The 26,506-nt window shown below is 45.1% G+C and overlaps 3 protein-coding genes across 4 annotated transcripts; all 3 read right to left on the bottom strand.

Moving 5' to 3' along the window:
- Nucleotides 1-322: 322 nt before the first annotated feature.
- On the bottom strand, nucleotides 323-2,368 carry Xpac (DNA repair protein complementing XP-A cells homolog Xpac). Of its 2 annotated transcripts, none has more exons than XM_089714070.1 (4): nucleotides 2,156-2,368; nucleotides 1,573-1,847; nucleotides 1,020-1,232; nucleotides 323-916 (listed from the first exon to the last, which is right to left on the bottom strand). In XM_089714070.1, exons 2-4 carry the CDS (start codon nucleotides 1,809-1,811, stop codon nucleotides 484-486), a joined length of 885 nt encoding a protein of 294 aa, XP_089570196.1. In that variant the 5' UTR covers nucleotides 1,812-1,847; nucleotides 2,156-2,368; the 3' UTR covers nucleotides 323-483. The 2 variants fall into 2 exon arrangements, with proteins under 2 accessions (XP_089570196.1, XP_089570198.1); XM_089714072.1 differs by having other exon boundaries at nucleotides 2,231-2,362.
- Nucleotides 2,369-2,671: 303 nt separating this feature from the next.
- On the bottom strand, nucleotides 2,672-5,427 carry LOC149474820 (neuronal acetylcholine receptor subunit alpha-2-like). The gene is made up of 2 exons (XM_089714073.1): nucleotides 3,972-5,427; nucleotides 2,672-3,939 (listed from the first exon to the last, which is right to left on the bottom strand). Exon 1 carries the CDS (start codon nucleotides 5,387-5,389, stop codon nucleotides 4,175-4,177), a length of 1,215 nt encoding a protein of 404 aa, XP_089570199.1. The 5' UTR covers nucleotides 5,390-5,427; the 3' UTR covers nucleotides 2,672-3,939; nucleotides 3,972-4,174.
- An 18,081-nt stretch (nucleotides 5,428-23,508) lies between these two features.
- On the bottom strand, nucleotides 23,509-24,826 carry LOC149474819 (uncharacterized). Its single transcript, XM_089714063.1, has one exon. It carries the CDS (start codon nucleotides 24,787-24,789, stop codon nucleotides 23,509-23,511), a length of 1,281 nt encoding a protein of 426 aa, XP_089570189.1. The 5' UTR covers nucleotides 24,790-24,826.
- Between the last annotated feature and the right edge of the window lie 1,680 nt (nucleotides 24,827-26,506).

Here is a 26,506-nt window from a genome sequence, read left to right as displayed (position 1 = left end):
GCCCACGCGACGTTCTGATCGTAAATCCGCATCCAACGATATAATATAGGTAACAGGGCGTAGATGTGTGACTCACGAATTTGGTTGGGATAAATTCGGGTCAATTCATTGAGTTACTATGTACTACGTATTAATACCTCAATGGGTCAAATACAAAATACTTAAAATTTTGATCTTTGATCTTCCTAATAACTTGGTGAACACATAAAAACTTGGCTCTCTGGGAATAATTGTTATTGAACCACCATTTTTGTCTAAATTTGACTGAACTAATAGTTTTTATAAGAAATAATAAAAAAAGGAGGCAGTAAAAAAAAAAAAGGATAAAGTAAGAATCTATTTGGGGACAAGTAAGAAGTTATAAGTTCATTCACACAAATACTTAAAGTTAAAATCACAATATATCAGTTTTGTTGTTTCTTTTCCTTTTGTCCCGTTGCGCGTTATAAATCCACTCATCACTTTCAATAGACTTATTAAGTGCTACATTTTCTCATACGTCTGCACGTGGCCGCAGGCGCAGGAGCGCTCGTACACGTCGCGGTCGGCGTCGTAGCGCTCGGGCCCGTAGGCGTGCTCGTGCAGGTCGCGCGTGCGGTCGTACAGGCTGGAGCGCACGTCCATGCGCAGCGCGCGCAGGCGGCGGCGCTGCGCCGTGGCCGCGGCGCGCTCGCGGCGCGCGTCCCGCCCCGCGCGCTCGGCCTGCAGCCGCTCGGGCGCGCCCCACACCTCCCGCGCGCGCGCCTCCACCTGCGCGCGCAGGTACAGCCGCATCTCGGCGAAGCGCGCGCGGTGCGGGTTGCGGCGCCGCACGCACCGCAGCGGGGGCGGCCGCGCGTCTAGATCGCAGTCCTTCAGTAGAAACTCGCTTTTAGCTTCGGTTCTCGTGATGAGCGCGTGTTTATCGTCGTCGTCCCTGAAAATGTTAGAAATGTTTAAATTTATATTTCAACTTATGGTGCGAATTGACATTGTTTTTTCAAATACATATTAGTTGATAACTTGATGAAGGAACCTACCTGCATTCATCACACACGCTGTAATCAAATGTATCGAAGAGGTACGACTGGGGGAAGGGCCGCTCGCACTCTAGACAGTGAGGCTGCTCAGTGTGGTGCACGATAGGTGCAGGTGCGGGTACAGGCCGCAAGGGTTCTTCCTCCGTCTCCTCTATCAGGAAGCCACCACCAGAGTCAATTGCTCGTGAAATACAGTTTTCACTTAATTTGTTTCTTAAAAAAAAGTTACAATTAAAACCTGAATATCTTTTATGGTCATGTTACACAAACAGTTTGAGTTATACATGGTGCATTTAACTGGAGCAAGACACAGGCCACTTGCGCAAGTAGTCGTGGTCAAGATCTACATGTGCATGCTATTCGCACGGTAGCTGTATCAGTTGAATCGCGACAAAACGAACGAAAGAAGACGAATTAATACAATTATGAATTATCATGTATATTATAAGGTCTGTTAGCACTTATAGGCTCCTGTATTATTGTTTCTATTGTTAGCTATACAAATACAACATACTATGAAAGGTTACTCTATTAATCCTCATTATATACTAACAGAGGTTGCTTGATGAGCAGTGCCTCACGCAGGGCCTTGGCGCGCTGCCGGTTGTGCTCTGCGCGTGCACGCTGCGCTGCACTTAAACTTGCATTGGCATCTTTCTCTTTGTCTACATCTTCAATGTTTTGCTTATCTAAAACTATACTTTTATCAGGCCTTTTACTGTTCCTTCCTGAATTATGTATCTCGAGGTTTTCACTCCTGAGTTGCCCGTTTGCCAAATTTTCTTCGTGCATTATAAGATTTTACTAATACTATATGGGCTAAGCGGCCTGAAATAAATGAATTATTTTATTTATTTATATAAGTTCATAAGTCACTTGATTATTGTATATAAATTATTTTATTTTATAATTTATCAATGCAGCAAAATAGAGATAAAGAGAAGTTGTACTGTTGTAAGTATACCTTAAGCTAAAAGACAACACAGAAGGTCAACTGAGGGCCATGATCGCTATGGACCCCTTTTTTAGTTGGTTGTTTTAACCAACTAAAAAAGGAGGTCGATAAAGTATGCGCAAAAAAAAAAATAACATATTCGCAAATTTATTGGGATAAACATCGATGGAAACCTACCCACCTGTTTAAAATTACTTATTGTTTATTTATGTTTAAGTTTCTTTAGACTATTTTAATGGTGTTTTTTTAACGATACCTTTGATTACAATCAGTATATATTATTATCACATTCTATAGTTTGAACTTTATTATTTTACATCATTATAATTCCCAATTATTCTGTTCCCAAGTCCAACCCGCCGTTCCGCTGGGCGCTGACGGCCGATTGTTATTGTAAATTGTAAATGTCATTTGTCACCTGTCAGGCGTCAGCACGATCAAGACGTGTAACAAGTTAAAATTTAGTTGACTACTAAACTCAACATACTTAATCTGTGAACTAAATAAATAAAGACTGGCCTTGATCAAAGAGACTGGCACCTAATTTTTTTTTGTATACTTATTTGATATTAGCACAGGATATTAGAGTCTGGCTAACGAAATATGAGACCGGAAAAAGTGGTCATGAATCATCTTGAAATTATCATTACATAAATATTATAACTAAAAAAATCATAAGAAAGTCAAAACTGTACATTGTATATTTATTTAAAAGAATACTTGTTACATATACCTAATTAAATCGTAGGAAAGTCAAAATTGTACATTGAATATTATTTATTTAAAAGAATACTTGGGGCGTGATCTACAACCGAAGCCAAAATTATTACAAAAACTGAAATTATTACTACATTATTACAAATTATTTATAGTTTTTAAATTTTTGTCTGTTTGTCTTTATTTAAGTCCGGGCTAAACTCAAAAAGTACTGTGTGGACATTGAGATAATATTAATATGGAGACGACACCGCCTACACCACTTATGTTCCACTCAACATACGCCATGTGGCGTATGTTGAGCGGTTTTCTTTAATGGTTTTAAAGTGAAACGCATCAAATATGCCTTCGTGTGTGTTACGATAATGCACAAATAATACAAATAATACGGAAAAGTGCAAAGGAATAACTTTCATCGGTAAGTACCTAACTAGATAATAATTTTTAAAACTTAGAGCAAAAAAATGGCGCACAGATTTTGTTCGTGGTGTCTCCTCCATACGTAGTAATATTATCTCAATGTGTGTGGATTTAATTTTAATTATTATTTTTGTAATTCAAATTTAGAACAGAGATACCTTGAGACGTGGGGAAGGACATAGGATAGGTTTTATCCCGGAAATCCCACAGAAACGGGAACTATGCGTGTGTTTCTTATACTACGCGGGCGGAGCCGCTGGCGAAAAGCTGTGTAAAAAAAATTGGTTGTCTGTAAAATCGGTTTACTGACGATAGTTGAACGTGACAAGGTCCGATTGTGCTTCTTTGTCGCTCGTTCCGCGCTCTCGCTTGCACTTCAAGCCTATGGAACGCCTCAGAGCGGGGTAACGCCGCATGAGTCATGTTTTTTCGTGCGTGCAGCCGGCTCTATCGAATTATAAGACGTTGTCACGTCAAAAAAGACGGGTTGCACTCCGGGAGTGCCGGCAGAAGTGATAACTTGATTATTAACGTTGAGCATGTTTGATATTTTGGAATGGTATCCGTCTTACGCTTTTTCGATCAGGTCACGTGTCCTGACGCGAGTTTAAGATTTTATACCCATTACAGAAAAAGTGCTCAACGCCGCTAAAGAAGTTTTCACTTCAAAAATATTATTTCATAAAATGTTGCTTTTTGAAAATATTTCAGTTGGTGCTAGTTTTACATTACTGAACTTTAGGAATCAAATAATGTTTATTTCATTATCTTTAAATTGACACCCTTTTTATGTAAATCGGTTCAGTAGTTATCTACATATTATAACGACTACATATTACACAATAGAATCTACATATTACACAATAGAATGGCCTGACGGCCATCTTTGCTCCCCCATACCCCTAGGACTTGACTACCGCACTTTTTGTGTTCAGAAAAACATGCTGATCCACTTAGGATATCAGTAGTTCGTACGGCGGAGATAGGTCCCACGGAAATGAATTTTAATTCAATTGGGGACTGTACTATAATATATTATCTACATTTTGTTAAACAGATTAAATTAAAAAAGGGATGGCGGTTGAGGAATATATGTAAAGTACAAAACACAGTAAGTAACTGCAACACTGATGAAGAAAACACAATTACACAAACTGGAAAAATCTATCCATTCTCTTCGGTATCGCTTTGACACCGCCTCGGCGACAGAGTCCCGCGCCGGCGCCGCCGGCTGCAAGACGCGCCCCAATTGTGAGCCTAGAGCGCGCGCGTTCAGCTGCGCGACCCACATCGGTGGAGCGCGCGATCTCTTTGACAGATGATTCAGAGCGAATGTCACTATAATTGACACGGTGGTTATGAAAAGCGAACACTGCAGGTATTTTAAAATAGTGGGCGAATCACGACTGTGCTGTGGAATACTGAAGTTGACAATCTGTAAGACGGTGAAGTGTCCGAGCTCGCTCAGCAAGGCGAGCGGCGCCCGAGAGGGGGCACGCGCGTCCAGCAGTGCCACCGCCAGCGTGAGCGCGCTGAGTGCCAGCGTCGGAACCACGGCCAGCGCGCCCAGTCCCCACGCCTGCCGTTCTAGCGTCAACACGAAGTAGATCTGCGCGTCGGCCTTGGCGTCGTTTTCACCTTGCTCGTATTCTATGATATTCCAACCTTGACCATACTCCGCGCCCCACATTCTGACGCCTCTCGTCCCTCCGAACGTGAAGGAAAATTTATTTTCGAGAGCGTCTTTTTTGCTGAATTCGAATCTACAAGTTTGCGTGTCGTAGGGCCAGTCACTCAGCTTGGTGGCGCAGGCGATCTCGTGCATCATCCTCATCACGCACATGACTCTTCCCTCGCTGCCGACGTGACACCCGGAGTGCATCATGAAGCTGAAGGGAACCTCGAACGCGTCTTTTGAGTTTCGTAGTTTTAGCATTGGAGTCCAAATAGTCGAGGCGAAAACTTTTGATCTATCAATGCCGCCGTAGTCCTTCGGATTCCATGTTAACCGCGGATCGAGCCAGTCCATGAACATCCAGGAGTAGATACTTAAGGATTCCTCTCCAGCATCGAAGAAAAAGTTTTTCAGTATAAATTTCAGTGAAACGATGGTTGCGTTTCCGGAGCTAGGAGCTTTATATCGAGTGTAAGCGCATTTCGTTTTCAAGTCTTTGAAAAGCGTAGCTTCCCAGGAGAGGTCGGGAGTGATGTTGTCGATAACGCAGTCGGCGCAGCGCGCTGGTGCCACAGCGGCGAGAAGGCACGCGAGCAGCAGCATGGCGGTGTGCGCACTGGCGCCGGCATGCGCCCAGGCCGGTCCGTAACGAGAGCCGGGAACGCCCCTCATGGTTTCAATGATATCCTGATACCGATAACGCGATTGTAACTCTAGCGCAAATCATTCATTTAATATTTGATTTTTATCAAGAAACTCGCTAGGTACGCAAAATAAAAATGAAAATAGAGTGGAATTGAGAGCCAGTATTAATTGACTGCGAGTACGAAGAGAACGGCGTGTTAAAAAAAATAAGATTGAAAGTTACATTTATTATAAGAATAATAGTTATATCTAAGAACGAAGTACATAGAACCAAAGAACCAGCCCAGTTGTGTTGGCATCGGATCTTCAAGTTCCGAACTCAAGAAATTTAAATGCCAAGAAATATAAAATTACCCAGTATGTTCACAACTTCAAGAGCCCGTAAAAAAAATAAAATCACATAAAAAAAGTTTTCCGTTTGGTTTAACATGCTCTATCCTGTATATATTCTGTGACAGTACAGACTACAGAGTCCAATGTGTAAAGCTACACGAACACGAGCTCCTGACTATGCAATAAAAAACTAGTAAATAAGTTATAATAACATTTATAAGAAAAATAGAATAAAAAGGAGTTTGAATTTGAATAAATGTACAGCGTACATCATATTTTTTTTAATTACCAGATTTTAATATTATAGTGGTCGTTGTTTGTTTATATTAGGTTTTACCTAAAACATAATTTTCGGGGATTCATTGTAAACTTCTCGACCACTTTATTATTAAAATCTTGTAAGTTTCCATGTTTAAGTTTTCGGTGCACACTCATCATGGCCAGACCATTGAGGCGATTTTCACTCATAGTGCTTCTCAGCCAGGTTTTTAGTCTCCTGAGGCTGCTAAACGATCACTCTACCGTACACGTCGTGTGTGGAGAGCGATCAAAATTTTCAACTTTTTTAGAAGCTCTAGGGGGCGACGCCCTTGCAAAGAACCAACCCTATATTCAATTTCAGAGCTACACTCACCTGTCAATATATTATCGACTCGAGGAAAAACAATAATTATAGTGCGATACAGAATATACTATAAATAAATTACCGCCATCTATTCACCATACTCAAGTAATATTAATTAATTTTATCCATCTAAGCGCATTATTAATTACTAGATTTCCGCCGGCGGCTTCGCCCGCGTTTTCAAAGGAAAACCCGCATAGTTCCCGTTCCCGTGGGATTTCCAGGATAAAACCCCCTTTGTGTTAATCCAAGTTACCTTCTATATGCACACACACATACTACACACACACACCCACATCCTCACAAACTTTCGCATTTATAATATTAGTAGAATTAAAACTGCTATAAACATTTTCCTGGCTTATATAAATTTTCCCGACGTATAGAAATTTTCCTGGCGTATAGAAATTTTCCTAGCTTATAAACATTTTCCTGGCTTATACAAATATTCCTTATTTTGCGGAAATTTTCCTCGCATATAGAAATTTTCGTGGCTTATAGAACTTTTCGTGACGTATAGAAATTTTCCAGACTTATACAAATTTTCCTGACGTATAGAAATTTTACTAGCTTTAAGAAATTTTCCCGACGTAAAGAAATTTTCCTGACGTATGGAAATTATGCTAGCTTTAAGAAATTTTCCCGACGTAAAGAAATTTTCCTCACGTATATAAATTTTCGTGGCTTATAGAACTTTTGTTTAGAACTGTATAGAAATTTTCCTGGCTTATATTATAAATTTTTCCTGACTTATACAAATTTTCCTGACGTATAGAAATTTTGCTAGCTTTAAGAAATTTTCCCGACGTATAGAAATTTTCCTGACGTATAGAAATTTTCGTGGCTTATAGAATTGTTCCCGACTTATACAAATTTTTGCGGCAAAGAGAAATTTTCCTGGCTTATAAACATTTTTTCCTGACTTATACAAATTTTCATGACGTATAGACATTTTTCTGGCTTATAGAAATTTTCCTGGCGTATAGAAATTTTCCTGGCTTAAAAAAATTTTCCTGGCTTATAAACATTTTCCTGACTAATACAAATTTTCCTTATAATTTTCCGGAAATTTTCCTCACGTTTCCCTCAAATTTTCGTGGCTATTAGAATTTTTCCTTACGTAAAGAAATTTTCCTGACATATATAAATTTTTCCTGACGTATACAAATTTTCCTGACGTATAGAAACTTTGCTAGGTTTAAGAAATTTTCCCGACGTATAGAAATATTCCTGACGTATAGAAATTTTACTAGCTTTTAAGAAATTACGTCGTATAGAAAGAAGTCAGGAACAATTCTATAGAATTCTAGAGTTAGGTTAGGTTAGGTTAGGTTAGGTTAGGTTAGGTTAGGTTAGGTTAGGTTAGGTTAGGTTAGGTTCGCCCATTTGGGCCGACTCTTTGAGCGTCCGTAACAGACCATACTTGCGTAGACCGCAGCGGGTCATGGCGCTCAGAGTCGTGAGGGCATATCGCACAGTGTCCTTCGAGGCCGCGTGTGTCATGGCTGGGACGCCCCCGTGGGACCTGGATGCCGAGATGCTGGCGGACGTTTATCGCCGCGTCACCGCGTCCAGATCGCATGGAATTAATCCATATCTGGAGCAAGTCCAGCAATGGAGGGCTGATGCTCTCGAGCGGCGGTTCAGGGAGTGGGAACGCCGGCTCGAGAGGCCCAGCGCAGGAGCGAGGACGGTCGAAGCTATCCGACCGGTCCTACGCGAGTGGTGCGACAGGCGGCATGGGGCAATTACCTTCCGCCTGACACAGGTGCTGTCCGGACACGGCTGTTTCGGGTGGTACTTGTGCAAAGTCGCCAGGCGGGAGCCGCAAATGGCTTGCCATTGGTGTGACAGTCCGGAGGACACGGCAGACCACACTCTCGCCGTGTGCCCCGCGTGGTCCGAGCCCCGTGCTCACCTAGTCGCAGTCGTCGGCCCTGATCTCTCCCTGCCTTCCATAGCTCGCGCAATGGTTGGCAGCGACAGATCGTGGCGCGCGGCTATCACATTCTGTGAAGATGTGATGTCGCAGAAGGAGGAAGCAGAGCGGGTCCGCGAGGGAGATCCCAACGCGGATCCTATTCGGCGGCGACGTCTTATTGGGCGCAGTCGCCGAGTCGCGACCGCTGTACACGGTCGCGACTTGCTTCCCTAATGTTGGGTGCCGGACGGTGGAACGGGGACATAATCCATCGTCCGGTGCGGTGAGGCGGCGTGAGACGTGTTCCGTTCACGCCGCCCCCCAGGAAGGAGGAACTGGCGAACACTAGCCAGGTCTTAATCGCGATGGGCCTATATAAAAAATAGGCTGCCGCTGACAGGGTTACGGAAGCGGTTACACCAAATACCCGCGACCCTGCCAATATAGCGGAGCGACGGAACACAGTGGAGTTTAGTCGGTAGTCGCCGCATTCTGCGGTGTGAGTCCGACATAACCCAGGGCCCTTTCCCCGAGCGCTCTGGGTATGCCTAAATGCATTCTCCACTATAAAAAAAAAAAAAAAAAAAGGTTAGGTTAGGTTAGGTTAGGTTAGGTTAGGTTAGGTTACGTCGGGCTGATGCTCTCGAGCGGCGGTTCAGGGAGTGGGAACGCCGGCTCGAGAGGCCCAGAGCAGGAGCGAGGACGGTCGAAGCTATCCGACCGGTCCTACGCGAGTGGTGCGACAGGCGGCATGGGGCAATTACCTTCCGCCTGACACAGGTGCTGTCCGGACACGGCTGTTTCGGGTGGTACTTGTGCAAAGTCGCCAGGCGGGAGCCGCAAATGGCTTGCCATTGGTGTGACAGTCCGGAGGACACGGCAGACCACACTCTCGCCGTGTGCCCCGCGTGGTCCGAGCCCCGTGCTCACCTAGTCGCAGTCGTCGGCCCTGATCTCTCCCTGCCTTCCATAGCTCGCGCAATGGTTGGCAGCGACAGAACGTGGCGCGCGGCTATCACATTCTGTGAAGATGTGATGTCGCAGAAGGAGGAAGCAGAGCGGGTCCGCGAGGGAGATCCCAACGCGGATCCTATTCGGCGGCGACGTCTTATTGGGCGCAGTCACCGAGTCGCGACCGCTGTACACGGTCGCGACTTGCTTCCCTAATGTTGGGTGCCGGACGGTGGAACGGGGACATAATCCATCGTCCGGTGCGGTGAGGCGGCGTGAGACGTGTTCCGTTCACGCCGCCCCCCAGGAAGGAGGAACTGGCGAACACTAGCCAGGTCTTAATCGCGATGGGCCTATATAAAAAATAGGCTGCCGCTGACAGGGTTACGGAAGCGGTTACACCAAATACCCGCGACCCTGCCAATATAGCGGAGCGACGGAACACAGTGGAGTTTAGTCGGTAGTCGCCGCATTCTGCGGTGTGAGTCCGACATAACCCAGGGCCCTTTCCCCGAGCGCTCTGGGTATGCCTAAATGCATTCTCCACTATAAAAAAAAAAAAAAAAAAAGGTTAGGTTAGGTTAGGTTAGGTTAGGTTAGGTTAGGTTAGGTTAGGTTAGGTTAGGTTAGGTTAGGTTAGGTTAGGTTAGGTTAGGTTAGGTTAGGTTAGGTTAGGTTAGGTTAGGTTAGGTTAGGTTTTTTTTTTTTTTTTTTTTTTTTTTTTTTTTTTTTTTTTTTTTTTTTTAAAAGCACCCGCCATCGCAGGGTGTTGTCTGCTTTTTCTCTAGAATATTGTCTAGAGACATTTATTTTCTTTAATCAAATAATAAACACAATTTTCTTTATTTACAATATGGGCACATAATATTAAAATACAATAAAATTTTAAAATACGAATTCACAATATACTATAAAATTTTCAAAATAATAATAAAATACAATAATTAAAAGTCACTTTAAAATTAACAATTTAAACATTACAATAAAAATAAAAACCAATACAAATAAATATACAAATTAACACGGCACAACAATAAAACTTAACCCTAACATCACAGCTTATCACAGTTTCGTTTGTTAACCACCCCAACAATGTATTTACAATATTCCAAGAATTCAGTTCTCGTATCATCCCCCAGGGCCGCAGGCAGATTCTCACCCGTCATCGCGATGCCCAATTTTTGCTCAATAACATATCTATCTCTTGCAAAAATCGGACACTCGAGCAACAGGTGAGAAACCGTCTCGTCGACTCCGGGCTGACACAGGCACGATGGATTCTCCTTCAGCTTGAATCTGTTCAAGTAGAAGGCGAATCCACCGTGTCCAGTCAGTGCTTGTGTGGCGTGGTGTGTGATGTCTATTTTCCGAACTATTTTGTATGCAGCAGCAGCGCTTGGGAAAAAGAGCTTCGTGCCTCCAGCCGTCTCCCCCACATCATATCTCCTGTCCCATTCCCCGATCGTATCCCGTCTCAGGATACGCTTGACGAATGAAACAGGACACAGATCGTAGTCGGGTTTCTTCTTCGACCCCAGAGCGGCCTCCTTGGCTAACTGGTCCACTCTTTCGTTCCCCCTTAGCCCTGCGTGCGCCTTGATCCAAAACAGAGCGACCTCCCGCCTCTGCGAAGCAGCTTTTCGGAGGGCCGCTCTTGTTTGCACAGCAAGGGGGTGGGGGGAACCGAGTGTGACTGCCTGGAGGGCCGATCTGGAGTCGCTGAAGATGCCGACTTTCGCCACTCCACTCTTGCAGGCTCTAATTACTGCTCTTTGGAGCGCTAGGAGTTCGGCCTGGTAGACGGTGCAATACGGCGGCAAAGCAAGCTTGACGGCCTTCGTCTCGGCCTCCCCCTCCCATACGGAAAGGGCGGCTCCGACTCGACCCTCAATCTTGCTGCCGTCCGTGTAGATCCTATGTACGTGGCTATTAGCCACGTCGGAATACGAGTCCTCGTCCACCAGCCCGAACCCCAGCCCTTCCTGCTCTGCCGGATGTGGGTCCTCAATCGCCGGAGCCATTCTTTCCACCTCCCTGTCTCCCAACGCTGGGTGCGACACCCCCTTCTTGATCTCATATAATCTCGAGACTTCGAGTATTCTGAGGTCAAGGGGGAGTATCCCAGCCAACAGCATAGCTGAGTTCAGGGAGACGGTCCGATATGCTCTGCAGATTTTTTGGGCAAAACCCCGTTGCACGGTGTTCAGCCTTTTTTGGACCCCCATCTTTTCCACGGTGGGTGCCCACGCTGCCGATGCATACATAATAGTCGGTTCGATAACTGCTACATAAATAGTTCTAATAATATCTGGGCTAAGTCCCCAACCAACTCTGGCTGCCCTAGCCAAGAGTTTATACCGGGCGATTGCCTTTTGGCATACCGTCCCGACGTGGGCGTTGAAAGTAAGGCCGCTGTCAATTGTAAGGCCCAGTATTTTTATATGTGAAAAATATTTAATTTCCACACTCCCCATAGCGAGCCGTGGCACGTCATATTTTAACCTCCTCGTCGAAAGGAGGGCACAAGTTTTGTGTGGTGCAAAATTTAATTTGTTGTCTTTACCCCATTCGTGTATTACGTTTAGGACACGGTTCGCTTTTCCTTCTATTTCAAGGGCCGTATCCCCCTCAAAGACCAACACTATGTCGTCGGCGAACGCCTGACAGAATACTCCCATCTCCTCTAACATCCATAGCAGAGGGTCCAGCAAGAGGTTCCACAGGATTGGTCCACCTATGGATCCCTGCACGCACCCCTTGCTGGTCCCCCTACTCACTTCCACGCCCGCATATCTAACTTTCACTCCCCTTTCACTCAGGTAGCTGCTGATCACCCGCCTCACGTTCCCCGGGCACCCAACTTCAGCCAACCGCACCTTTATGGCTGGCCACCAGGCGCTGTCGAAGGCTCCCTCTATGTCCAGCGATACCACAACAGAAATCTTCTTCTCTTCCCTCATATTTCTGATGTGGTTCACTAGTCTATAGAGGGCGTCCTCGGTGCTCCTCTGTGGCATAAAGCCATACTGGTGGGGGCTTATTTTGGGCAACAGGTAAAACCTGAGTCGGCCGACCAGCATCTTTTCGAAGATTTTGCCGAGAACAGGTAAGAGGCCGATCGGTCGATAGGCTTTCGGTACCCGATATGATTCCTTGCCCGGCTTTCGCAGTATAACCACGGTCGCCCACTTCCACTGTGCGGGGAAGTAGGCGGCAGAGAGGCATCTGTTGAGCAAGGCAAGGAACCATCCCGGGTTACAATCCACAGCGTGCTGACAGATGTCGGCCGTGAGGCCATCCGCCCCGGGGGCCTTCTTGGGGTTGAAGGACCTTACGGCTCTCTTCAACTCCTCCATGATGAAAGGAGGGTCATCCGGGCCCGCCGGTGGTTCGGTGTCCAAGGACTCCGCACACCCGCGCACCCGACGATGTCCCTCACTTTCACCACTTTCCTGGTTAGGTTAGGTTAGGTTAGGTTAGGTTAGGTTAGGTTAGGTTAGGTTAGGTTAGGTTAGGTTAGGTTTTTTTTTTTTTTTTTTTTTTTTTTTTTTTTTTTTTTTATAAAAGCACCCGCCATCACAGGGTGTTGTGTGCTTTCCTCTGGAATATTGTCCAGAGATGTTTGTTTTGCTTTTAATCAATTAATTACCACACTATTATTTATTAATACATTAGGCCTAAATGAATACAATTTAAAATAGAAAATACAATTTAACAATTTACAATAACATTTCCAAATTAATAATAAAATACTAAAATTAAATATTACATTTAAAATTTACATTAATTAAAAACATTGTAATGAGAATAATAAAAAATAAAATAAAATAAATTAATACAATTAAAAGTACATTTAAAACTTACATTAATTAAGACATTACAATAAAATACAATTGAAACAGTACGGCACAACAATAAAACTTAACCCTAACATCACAGCTTATCACAGTTTCGTCTGTTAACCACCCCAACAATGTATTTACAATACTCCAAGAATTCAGTTCTCGTCTCATCCCCCAGGGCCGCGGGCAGATTCTCACCCGTCATCGCGATGCCCAATTTTTGCTCAATAACATATCTATCTCTTGCAAAAATCGGACACTCGAGCAACAGGTGAGAAACCGTCTCGTCGACTCCGGGCTGACACAGGCACGATGGATTCTCCTTCAGCTTGAATCTGTTCAAGTAGAAGGCGAATCCACCGTGTCCAGTCAGTGCTTGTGTGGTGTGGTGTGTGATGTCTATTTTCCGTACTATTTTGTATGCAGCAGCAGCGCTTGGGAAAAAGAGCTTCGTGCCTCCAGCCGTCTCCCCCACATCATATCTCCTGTCCCATTCCCCGATCGTATCCTGTCTCAGGATACGCTTGACGAATGAAACAGGACACAGATCGTAGTCGGGTTTCTTCTTCGACCCCAGAGCGGCCTCCTTGGCTAACTGGTCCACTCTTTCGTTCCCCCTTAGCCCTGCGTGCGCCTTGATCCAAAACAGAGCGACCTCCCGCCTCTGCGAAGCAGCTTTTCGGAGGGCCGCCCTTGTTTGCACAGCAAGGGGGTGGGGGGAACCGAGTGTGACTGCCTGGAGGGCCGATCTGGAGTCGCTGAAGATGCCGACCTTCGACACTCCACTCTTGCAGGCTCTAATTACTGCTCTTTGGAGCGCTAGGAGTTCGGCCTGGTAGACGGTGCAATACGGCGGCAAAGCAAGCTTGACGGCCTTCGTCTCGGCCTCCCCCTCCCATACGGAAAGGGCGGCTCCGACTCGACCCTCAATCTTGCTGCCGTCCGTGTAGATCCTATGTACGTGGCTATTAGCCACGTCGGAATACGAGTCCTCGTCCACCAGCCCGAACCCCAGCCCTTCCTGCTCTGCCGGATGTGGGTCCTCAATCGCCGGAGCCATTCTTTCCACCTCCCTGTCTCCCAACGCTGGGTGCGACACCCCCTTCTTGATCCCATATAATCTCGAGACTTCGAGAATTCTGAGATCAAGGGGGAGTATCCCAGCCAACAGCATAGCTGAGTTCAGGGAGACGGTCCGATATGCTCTGCAGATTTTTTGGGCGAAACCCCGTTGCACGGTGTTCAGCCTTTTTTGGACCCCCATCTTTTCCACTGTGGGTGCCCACGCTGCCGATGCATACATAATAGTCGGTTCAATAACAGCTACATAAATAGTCTTAATAATATCTGGGCTAAGTCCCCAACCAACTCTGGCTGCCTTAGCCAAGAGTTTATACCGGGCTATTGCCTTTTGGCATACAGCCCCGACGTGGGCGTTAAAGGTGAGGCCGCTGTCTATTGTTAGGCCCAATATTTTTATATGGTCAAAATATTTTATTTCCACATTCCCCATAGCGAGCCGTGGCACGTCATATTTTAATCTCCTCGTGGAAAGGAGGGCACAAGTTTTATGCGGTGCAAATTTTAGTTTGTTTTCCTTTCCCCATTCATCTATTACATTTAAGACACGGTTAGCTTCCATTTCAATGTCAAGGGCCGTGTCGCCCTCAAAGACCAACACAATGTCGTCGGCGAACGCCTGACAGAATACTTTCATCTCCTCTAGCATCCATAGCAGAGGGTCCAGCAAGAGGCTCCACAGGATTGGTCCACCTATGGATCCCTGCACGCACCCCTTGCTGGTCCCCCTACTCACTTCCACGCCCGCATATCTAACTTTCACTCCCCTTTCACTCAGGTAGCTGCTGATCACCCGCCTCACGTTCCCCGGGCACCCAACTTCAGCCAACCGCACCTTTATGGCTGGCCACCAGGCGCTGTCGAAGGCTCCCTCTATGTCCAGCGATACCACAACAGAAATCTTCTTCTCCTCCCTCATATTTCTGATGTGGTTCACTAGTCTATAGAGGGCGTCCTCGGTGCTCCTCTGTGGCATAAAGCCATACTGGTGGGGGCTTATTTTGGGCAACAGGTAAAACCTGAGTCGGCCGACCAGCATCTTTTCGAAGATTTTGCCGAGAACAGGTAAGAGGCCGATCGGTCGATAGGCTTTCGGTACCCGATATGATTCCCTGCCCGGCTTTCGCAGTATAACCACGGTCGCCCACTTCCACTGTGCGGGGAAGTAGGCGGCAGAGAGGCATCTGTTGAGCAAGGCAAGGAACCATCCCGGGTTACAATCCACAGCGTGCTGACAGATGTCGGCCGTGAGGCCATCCGCCCCGGGGGCCTTCTTGGGGTTGAAGGACCTTACGGCTCTCTTCAACTCCTCCATGATGAAAGGAGGGTCATCCGGGCCCGCCGGTGGTTCGGTGTCCAAGGACTCCGCACACCTGCGCACCCGACGATGTCCCTCACTTTCACCACTTTCCTGGTCCCCGGGGTAGAAGGTCTCCGCCAACAGTTCTGCCGAGCTCCGGGCATCGAGGGTCTCACCGCCCCTCGAAAGGGGCAGATCCTCCTCTCTCCCTGTGGCTCTATTAAGCACCCTGTAGATGCCCTCCCAGACCCCCTCCCTATCCTGTTTCCGGCAAAACTCCTTCCAACTCTTCTCTTGCGCTTCTTTCACTGCCTTTTCATACATCTCTCTTTCTTCCAGGTACAATCCAACCACGCGGTCTCTGCGATCAGGTGCTGCGTTTCGGATCCTGCGTCTCCTCGTGGCCACCTGCTTCTTCATCTGCGCGAGCTCATCATTCCACCACGACAAGGTGAATTTCTGTGTGTGTTTTTTGGTCGGCATTGTGTCTCTGCATGTCTGTGTGATTGCTTCAGTGTATCTGTCTATTGCGTCATCTATTTGTTGTGTGCTGTGTATTGTGTCTATGTCTTGTATAGTTAATTGTCTGTCTGACATCAGCTGGGTCAGTTTCTCATGAAACTGAGTCCAGTTTGCCTTGTGTGTGTTAAATATGCGTGTAGTTCGTATTATGTTCGTGCCTGTGGATTTATGTTGTCTGATGCCGAAGGATATGCCGTTGTGGTCCGAGCTCGTGAGACTCTCCTCAACCCTCCAGTTGTCCACTCGGTTCAGCAGATCGTCGGAGCACGCTGTCACATCCACGTAGCTAGAGTACCTTTTCCCACCTCTGATGGTATCGAACGTAGGGATGTCCCCGGTGTTGAGTATGTGCATTCCCATTTCTTCCAGTACAGCAGACACATCTCTTCCTCGCGAGTCTTCCACTTCGCCACCCCACCACGGGCTTTTTGCGTTCGCATCGCCTCCCAGGACCATCCTATGGATACCCAGCTCTCTCCCTATCCGCCTAAGATGGTCCAGGTAGAGCCCCACTGGTTTATCGGGCTCGAAGTAGAAGGACACTACAATCATCTCCCAGGCTTTGGTTCTGAGAGTGGCCACAACGATGTTGTTACTGCTAAGGCGTGTATGTAGTTCGACATCCAGTGTGTCGTCGAGTACTACAATACACGCCTTTACTGCTCCACCCCCTTCCCCTTCGCTCTGGAAGATCCTCACTCCATTGTATGTCCTCATACTTTTCGCCCCACCAACGTAGGGCTCTTGCAGCAATGCTACGCATGCCTTACGCTTGGTGGCTTCGAGCAGTAGCTCCCGTGTGGCGATTTGGCTCCGCTGGAGATTGGCCTGCAGCATTCGGTACTGGAAGGACTCACCTTGGGCAACCTTAGCAATACGCTACCGCCGATCTGGCCAGAGCATCCCACCTCTTTCTTTCCGTACACTCTCTGTCAAAGGCGCTGTGCTCTGCGCTGCCTTTCTTAGCCTTTATGCAGTTGATGCATTGAGGCACTTCTCCCCGCAGCCACTTGTCGCACTCGGTCTTCATGTGAGGACCAGCGCAGTGGCTGCATCGTTCCTTCTCTTCCCTACACATTCGTCTCGTATGCCCGTACCCAAGACAGCGCGAGCACTGCACTAACGGACTTTGATCCATCACTTTCACTCTACTTAGCCCTATATGGGCGTATCCTTCACTCGTGCATCTCTTCCATACCTGTGGACTCACCCTGGCCACTACGTGGTTCTGGAGGTGGTTCCTTGCTTTCATCACGTACGCTACTTCTACCTTTCTCTCTTCCCCCTTCAGGCCCTCAAGGATGCTTGCATTTTGATTACTGAATGCTGTGACGAAATCGTCAACTTCGCATTTCATTACATCCCTGAAGACTAGTAGAGGGCTCTTATTTTTTACATCTTCCACTACTAATCCCTCATTCTTTCTCAGCCTTTCCTTCACCTTGATTCTTTCTTCCTCATTCGCACAGCCGACGACCACCTTCCTGTTCTTCACCTTTCTTACCCTCTCTACTTTCACCCATTTAAGAGAAAAATCTAAGTAGGTCACGAGTCAACAAAAACGAAAACAAGAAACACGTGGTGGCAAATGAATGTTTTCTTTTTAATGTAATAGTCTGTATTTGTACATTAGTAAATTATTGTAAGTGTAGCTATATAATAGACCAGCTACATCATTTTTGGTGTAGCTGTTAGACTAAGGTTATTATATACTGAGTGCTTAGGGACCATATACCACACAACACAAATATATATATATTTATAATATTATTATTTATAATAATTTTATTTATAATATTATTATCTTTCATTCATTTATTTCTATTCATCATAAACAGGCGACTCCCCTATTGGGAGACCTGATAGTCTTAAGTAAAAATAATAATTATTAATTATTGACTTGAGTGGTTAGTACTGACTAGCTAGCTTTAGTAAGCTAGTGCTAGCTTAGTAGGTCGAACCGTACGATAATAATATCGTATAACTTATAGATTGACTTTTTAACTGAACTATAGACTATAATACTTATTAGGTATTACTAATATCATATTAGTATTTGCTGCTCATTTCCATTTTTATTTTATTTTATTGTAATCACTGACAGGTGCCTCCCCTATTGGGAGACTGATTAAGTATAAGTATTGACTCATTTATTGACTTGACTTTTTTTTTTTATTGTTGACCAATTGTAATTATTACGGACGTATTAATATTAATATTTTATTAATATTTTAAATAGTGCTAAGTTGACAATTTTTAACTATCAGTGACCTATTAATATTTTATATTTTTATTTTATATTATATTTTTATATTATTATTCTATATCTTATTTATATCTGTGATATTTATTTTAATTGTAATTATTGACAGGTATCTCCCCTATTGGGAGACCTAATAGTGTTAAGTTGACCATTTTTAACTATCAGTGACCTATTAATATTTTATATTATATTTTTATATTAATATTTTATATCTTATATTTATATCTGTGATATTAATTTTTAATTGCAATTATTGACAGGTATCTCCCCTATTGGGAGACCTAATAGCGTTAAGAATAATTATTACTGACAGGGGTTTTTTTTTTTTTTTTTTTTTTTTTTTTTTTTTTCTCCCCTAATTCATCATGATCCACACTCCCCAGAGGCGTGCCAGTGACACGTTCACTATCTCCGAACCAGTGAAGAAGCCTGCAACACCTAAAAGTCGGACTGCAGAAGGGAAAGCCCTTCTGCTGAAAGGGAAAGCCCACCTGCGGGAGTCCCGAAATTTAAAGACTGATATAAAAGACGGGGTAATTACGGCGCTAGAAAGGATGTATGAAATAATAAAAGAGATTGAGTTTGAACTCACCAATGCCAGGGCTGGTAGTGGAGGGCGTAGTGGGGACCCTATACATCCCCCCCCGCCATCCGATGCTGGTCCCAGCGTAGTTGACGACGCATTGGTGAGAAATCTGGACCTAAGTGAAGGAATGAAAGAAAGTATGAAAGAGATGATGACAAGAATGGAAGATATGAGAGTAAGCATGCGGGAGAATGAAAATAAAATGGACAAATTGAGCTCGCTTTTGGAGGGCAACATGACTGTCGCCAAAACGGCGAGCTATGCGGGCGTTGTCTCGAAGGGAGTCATAGAGAAACTCCCCGAAGCAAGAGCCCTGCATTCGGTCATGGTGTCATCCAAAGACGAACAAGAGACGGGTGATGAGGTGTTAGAAATGATCAGAAAGACTGTGGATGCAAAGGACGGTTAGGTTAGGTTAGGTTAGGTTAGGTTAGGTTAGGTTAGGTTAGGTTAGGTTAGGTTAGGTTAGGTTAGGTTAGGTTAGGTTAGGTTAGGTTAGGTTAGGTTAGGTTAGGTTAGGTTAGGTTAGGTTAGGTTAGGTTAGGTTAGGTTAGGTTAGGTTAGGTTAGGTTAGGTTAGGTTAGGTTAGGTTAGGTTAGGTTAGGTTAGGTTAGGTTAGGTTAGGTTAGGTTAGGTTAGGTTAGGTTAGGTTTTTTTTTTTTTTTTTTGTAAAAGCACCCGCCATCGCAGGGTGTTGTCTGCTTTTTCTCTAGAGTATAGTCTAGAGACATTTATTTTCTTTAATCAATAATAAACACAATTTTCTTTATTTACAATATGGGCACATAATATTAAAATACAATAAAATTTTAAAATACGAATTTACAATATACAATAAAATTTTCAAAATAATAATAAAATACAATAATTAAAAGTCACTTTAAAATTAACAATTTAAACATTACAATAAAAATAAAACCAATACAAATAAATATACAAATTAACACGGCACAACAATAAAACTTAACCCTAACATCACAGCTTATCACAGTTTCTTTTGTTTACCACCCCAACAATGTACTTACAATATTCCAGGAATTCATTCCTCATTTTGTCCCCCAGGGCCGCGGGCAGATTCTCACCCGTCATCGCGATGCCCAATTTTTGCTCAATAACATATCTATCTCTTGCAAAAATCGGACACTCGAGCAACAGGTGAGAAACCGTCTCGTCGACTCCGGGCTGACACAGGCACGATGGATTCTCCTTCAGCTTGAATCTGTTCAAGTAGAAGGCGAATCCACCGTGTCCAGTCAGTGCTTGTGTGGTGTGGTGTGTGATGTCTATTTTCCGTACTATTTTGTATGCAGCAGCAGCGCTTGGGAAAAAGAGCTTCGTGCCTCCAGCCGTCTCCCCCACATCATATCTCCTGTCCCATTCCCCGATCGTATCCTGTCTCAGGATACGCTTGACGAATGAAACAGGACACAGATCGTAGTCGGGTTTCTTCTTCGACCCCAGAGCGGCCTCCTTGGCTAACTGGTCCACTCTTTCGTTCCCCCTTAGCCCTGCGTGCGCCTTGATCCAAAACAGAGCGACCTCCCGCCTCTGCGAAGCAGCTTTTCGGAGGGCCGCCCTTGTTTGCACAGCAAGGGGGTGGGGGGAACCGAGTGTGACTGCCTGGAGGGCCGATCTGGAGTCGCTGAAGATGCCGACCTTCGACACTCCACTCTTGCAGGCTCTAATTACTGCTCTTTGGAGCGCTAGGAGTTCGGCCTGGTAGACGGTGCAATACGGCGGCAAAGCAAGCTTGACGGCCTTCGTCTCGGCCTCCCCCTCCCATACGGAAAGGGCGGCTCCGACTCGACCCTCAATCTTGCTGCCGTCCGTGTAGATCCTATGTACGTGGCTATTAGCCACGTCGGAATACGAGTCCTCGTCCACCAGCCCGAACCCCAGCCCTTCCTGCTCTGCCGGATGTGGGTCCTCAATCGCCGGAGCCATTCTTTCCACCTCCCTGTCTCCCAACGCTGGGTGCGACACCCCCTTCTTGATCCCATATAATCTCGAGACTTCGAGAATTCTGAGATCAAGGGGGAGTATCCCAGCCAACAGCATAGCTGAGTTCAGGGAGACGGTCCGATATGCTCTGCAGATTTTTTGGGCGAAACCCCGTTGCACGGTGTTCAGCCTTTTTTGGACCCCCATCTTTTCCACTGTGGGTGCCCACGCTGCCGATGCATACATAATAGTCGGTTCAATAACAGCTAGATAAATAGTCTTAATAATATCTGGGCTAAGTCCCCAACCAACTCTGGCTGCCTTAGCCAAGAGTTTATACCGGGCTATTGCCTTTTGGCATACAGCCCCGACGTGGGCGTTAAAGGTGAGGCCGCTGTCTATTGTTAGGCCTAATATCTTAATCTGAGAAAAATATTTTATTTCCACATTCCCCATAGCGAGCCGTGGCACGTCATATTTTAACCTCCTCGTGGACAGGAGGGCACAAGTTTTATGTGGTGCAAATTTAAGTTTATTTTCCTTTCCCCATTCATCTATTACGTTTAGGACACGGTTCGCTTTTCCTTCTATTTCAAGGGCCGTATCACCCTCAAAGACCAACACAATGTCGTCGGCGAACGCCTGACAGAATACTCCCATCTCCTCTAACATCCATAGCAGAGGGTCCAGCAAGAGGTTCCACAGGATTGGTCCACCTATGGATCCCTGCACGCACCCCTTGCTGGTCCCCCTACTCACTTCCACGCCCGCATATCTAACTTTCACTCCCCTTTCACTCAGGTAGCTGCTGATCACCCGCCTCACGTTCCCCGGGCACCCAACTTCAGCCAACCGCACCTTTATGGCTGGCCACCAGGCGCTGTCGAAGGCTCCCTCTATGTCCAGCGATACCACAACAGAAATCTTCTTCTCCTCCCTCATATTTCTGATGTGGTTCACTAGTCTATAGAGGGCGTCCTCGGTGCTCCTCTGTGGCATAAAGCCATACTGGTGGGGGCTTATTTTGGGCAACAGGTAAAACCTGAGTCGGCCGACCAGCATCTTTTCGAAGATTTTGCCGAGAACAGGTAAGAGGCCGATCGGTCGATAGGCTTTCGGTACCCGATATGATTCCTTGCCCGGCTTTCGCAGTATAACCACGGTCGCCCACTTCCACTGTGCGGGGAAGTAGGCGGCAGAGAGGCATCTGTTGAGCAAGGCAAGGAACCATCCCGGGTTACAATCCACAGCGTGCTGACAGATGTCAGCCGTGAGTCCATCCGCCCCGGGGGCCTTCTTGGGGTTGAAGGACCTTACGGCTCTCTTCAACTCCTCCATGATGAAAGGAGGGTCATCCGGGCCCACCGGTGGTTCGGTGTCCAAGGACTCCGCACACCCGCGCACCCGACGATGTCCCTCACTTTCACCACTTTCCTGGTCCTCGGGGTAGAAGGTCTCCGCCAACAGTTCTGCCGAGCTCCGGGCATCGAGGGTCTCACCGCCCCTCGAAAGGGGCAGATCCTCCTCTCTCCCTGTGGCTCTATTAAGCACCCTGTAGATGCCCTCCCAGACCCCCTCCCTATCCTGTTTCCGGCAAAACTCCTTCCAACTCTTCTCTTGCGCTTCTTTCACTGCCTTTTCATACATCTCTCTTTCTTCCAGGTACAATCCAACCACGCGGTCTCTGCGATCAGGTGCTGCGTTTCGGATCCTGCGTCTCCTCGTGGCCACCTGCTTCTTCATCTGCGCGAGCTCATCATTCCACCACGACAAGGTGAATTTCTGTGTGTGTTTTTTGGTCGGCATTGTGTCTCTGCATGTCTGTGTGATTGCTTCAGTGTATCTGTCTATTGCGTCATCTATTTGTTGTGTGCTGTGTATTGTGTCTATGTCTTGTATAGTTAATTGTCTGTCCGACATCAGCTGGGTCAGTTTCTCATGAAACTGAGTCCAGTTTGCCTTGTGTGTGTTAAATATGCGTGTAGTTCGTATTATGTTCGTGCCTGTGGATTTATGTTGTCTGATGCCGAAGGATATGCCGTTGTGGTCCGAGCTCGTGAGACTCTCCTCAACCCTCCAGTTGTCCACTCGGTTCAGCAGATCGTCGGAGCACGCTGTCACATCCACGTAGCTAGAGTACCTTTTCCCACCTCTGATGGTATCGAACGTAGGGATGTCCCCGGTGTTGAGTATGTGCATTCCCATTTCTTCCAGTACAGCAGACACATCTCTTCCTCGCGAGTCTTCCACTTCGCCACCCCACCACGGGCTTTTTGCGTTCGCATCGCCTCCCAGGACCATCCTATGGATACCCAGCTCTCTCCCTATCCGCCTAAGATGGTCCAGGTAGAGCCCCACTGGTTTATCGGGCTCGAAGTAGAAGGACACTACAATCATCTCCCAGGCTTTGGTTCTGAGAGTGGCCACAACGATGTTGTTACTGCTAAGGCGTGTATGTAGTTCGACATCCAGTGTGTCGTCGAGTACTACAATACACGCCTTTACTGCTCCACCCCCTTCCCCTTCACTCTGGAAGATCCTCACTCCATTGTATGTCCTCATACTTTTCGCCCCACCAACGTAGGGCTCTTGCAGCAATGCTACGCATGCCTTACGCTTGGTGGCTTCGAGCAGTAGCTCCCGTGTGGCGATTTGGCTCCGCTGGAGATTGGCCTGCAGCATTCGGTACTGGAAGGACTCACCTTGGGCAACCTTAGCAATACGCTACCGCCGATCTGGCCAGAGCATCCCACCTCTTTCTTTCCGTACACTCTCTGTCAAAGGCGCTGTGCTCTGCGCTGCCTTTCTTAGCCTTTATGCAGTTGATGCATTGAGGCACTTCTCCCCGCAGCCACTTGTCGCACTCGGTCTTCATGTGAGGACCGGCGCAGTGGCTGCATCGTTCCTTCTCCTCCCTACACATTCGTCTCGTATGCCCGTACCCAAGACAGCGCGAGCACTGCACTAACGGACTTTGATCCATCACTTTCACTCTACTTAGCCCTATATGGGCGTATCCTTCACTCGTGCATCTCTTCCATACCTGTGGACTCACCCTGGCCACTACGTGGTTCTGGAGGTGGTTCCTTGCTTTCATCACGTACGCTACTTCTACCTTTCTCTCTTCCCCCTTCAGGCCCTCAAGGATGCTTGCATTTTGATTACTGAATGCTGTGACGAAATCGTCAACTTCGCATTTCATTACATCCCTGAAGACTAGTAGAGGGCTCTTATTTTTTACATCTTCCACTACTAATCCCTCATTCTTTCTCAGCCTTTCCTTCACCTTGATTCTTTCTTCCTCATTCGCACAGCCGACGACCACCTTCCTGTTCTTCACCTTTCTTACCCTCTCTACTTTCACCCATCCGTCCTTTGCATCCACAGTCTTTCTGATCATTTCTAACACCTCATCACCCGTCTCTTGTTCGTCTTTGGATGACACCATGACCGAATGCAGGGCTCTTGCTTCGGGGAGTTTCTCTATGACTCCCTTCGAGACAACGCCCGCATAACTCGCCGTTTTGGCGACAGTCATGTTGCCCTCCAAAAGCGAGCTCAATTTGTCCATTTTATTTTCATTCTCCCGCATGCTTACTCTCATATCTTCCATTCTTGTCATCATCTCTTTCATACTTTCTTTCATTCCTTCACTTAGGTCCAGATTTCTCACCAATGCGTCGTCAACTACGCTGGGACCAGCATCGGATGGCGGGGGGGGATGTATAGGGTCCCCACTACGCCCTCCACTACCAGCCCTGGCATTGGTGAGTTCAAATTCAATCTCTTTTATTATTTCATACATCCTTTCTAGCGCCGTAATTACCCCGTCTTTTATATCAGTCTTTAAATTTCGGGACTCCCGCAGGTGGGCTTTCCCTTTCAGCAGAAGGGCTTTCCCTTCTGCAGTCCGACTTTTAGGTGTTGCAGGCTTCTTCACTGGTTCGGAGATAGTGAACGTGTCACTGGCACGCCTCTGGGGAGTGTGGATCATGATGACTTAGGGGAGAAAAAAAAAAAAAAAAAAAAAAAAAAAAAAAAAACCCCTGTCAATAATAATTATTCTTAACACTATTAGGTCTCCCAATAGGGGAGATACCTGTCAATAATTACAATTAAAAATTAATATCACAGATATAAATATAAGGTATAAAATATTAATATAAAAATATAATATAAAATATTAATAGGTCACTGATAGTTAAGAATGGTCAACTTAACACTATTAGGTCTCCCAATAGGGGAGATACCTGTCAATAATTACAATTAAAATAAATATCACAGATATAAATAAGATATAAAATAATAATATAAAAATATAATATAAAATAAAAATATAAAATATTAATAGGTCACTGATAGTTAAAAATTGTCAACTTAGCACTATTTAAAATATTAATAAAATATTAATATTAATACGTCCGTAATAATTACAATTGGTCAACAATAAAAAAAGTCAAGTCAATAAATAAGTCAATACTTATACTTAATCCTCAGAGGAATAAACCTATAGAGTTCTTATATTGAGACAGAACAAAATACATATTTTCTAATCTACTTACTCTTAGTCAATAACAGCATAAGTCAGATTGAGATAGCGATAGAGTATCTGCACTGTCTTTAAACGTAGCGCGCCGGCAGTCAGTTTGTTTTCCAACCAGCTGGTGGGCTCAGTGCGTCAAGTGTTTTTAACGAAATATTTAGAAAATATAAAGTGTATAGTGTTTCTTTTTATTTGTCAGTGTGCTAAAATGACTATTGTATGTTTAGCTATCGGCTATTACTAGTCGAATGGGAGTTTTGGATGAAAACAATGAAAAAATATCTTTCCATCGGTAAGTGATTTTCAGCAAATTGATAAATATTTATGTTCTAACCCTATTTGAAGGTTTTATCAAGCGCTTTTTTATAAGTTTATGTTGTAACTGTAACATTTACCCACTTTATGGGGTTGTGGAATACAAAAGAATTAAATAATTTTTAAAAAACAACACAATATTATCACGTTTGGCATTTTGTTTACCACCGTAGTGTTGTAACACCTCTAGCGTATATTATCGATTTATGACAAAAAATCTATTTCATATTAACGTTGATTTATTTATTTTGTTTCTTATATCAGATTTATATGTAGTTGTTGTTGCAAATAATAGATGTAAATTTTCTACAGCAGGAAAATAAAAAATACCACGTGGTTGTTTTATTTGACTTATCTGTTTAGTTTGTTGTTTCTCTTTTAGATTATTAATAAATTCATTTTGTTTTAGATTTCCAGAGCTAAATAAAAAAATGGGTATAAAACATGAGACGTGTAGATTGGACGCCGTCGAAATTTGCTATATTGTGTTCACTGCATTTCGAGCCTGCGTGTTATCAAGATGGATACTCTAGAAGAATTGTGCAATCTTACGCTTACGTTTTTTTTTGTTCCTTTAGATAATAAATACATTTGTGTGTGAGTGAATTTTTATTTGGAAATTTTTTTACACATTTACTTTAAATGTGTAACTATGTGAAAATTAAACGGTTGATTAAATGACAGTTCTCATAGATGAGAAACTACTATTGAAATACATACTTAATATACATGCGTTTTCAAAGAAAAACCCGCATAGTTCCCATTCCTGTGGGATTTACGGGATCAAAAGTAATGTTTCCAAATTTCATTGTACTCGGTTTAGTAGTATTCGCGTGAAAGAGTAACAAACATC

The sequence above is a fragment of the Colias philodice genome, unplaced genomic scaffold, assembly GCF_061535455.1.
Source record: "Colias philodice isolate Cphi_HAF_F1 unplaced genomic scaffold, ilColPhil1 Martin Lab GWU primary ptg000018l_1:1-1108441, whole genome shotgun sequence".
Taxonomy (NCBI): Eukaryota; Metazoa; Arthropoda; class Insecta; order Lepidoptera; family Pieridae; genus Colias; species Colias philodice.
Note: the sequence above shows the minus strand (reverse complement) of the source record. Positions and strands in the feature narration are given on the sequence as shown.

Bases quoted from the DNA above. Each gene is read 5' to 3' on its own strand.
- LOC149474820 (XM_089714073.1), bottom strand. From the start codon at position 5,389: ATGCTGCTGCTCGCGTGCCTTCTCGCCGCTGTGGCACCAGCGCGCTGC.
- Xpac (XM_089714070.1), bottom strand. From the start codon at position 1,811: ATGCACGAAGAAAATTTGGCAAACGGGCAACTCAGGAGTGAAAACCTC. The intron at 1,233-1,572 runs GTTAGTATATAA...CTTTTTTTTAAG, and splicing joins CTGCTCATCAAGCAACCTCT to AAACAAATTAAGTGAAAACT. The intron at 917-1,019 runs GTAGGTTCCTTC...TAACATTTTCAG, and splicing joins AGCGTGTGTGATGAATGCAG to GGACGACGACGATAAACACG.
- LOC149474819 (XM_089714063.1), bottom strand. From the start codon at position 24,789: ATGATCCACACTCCCCAGAGGCGTGCCAGTGACACGTTCACTATCTCC.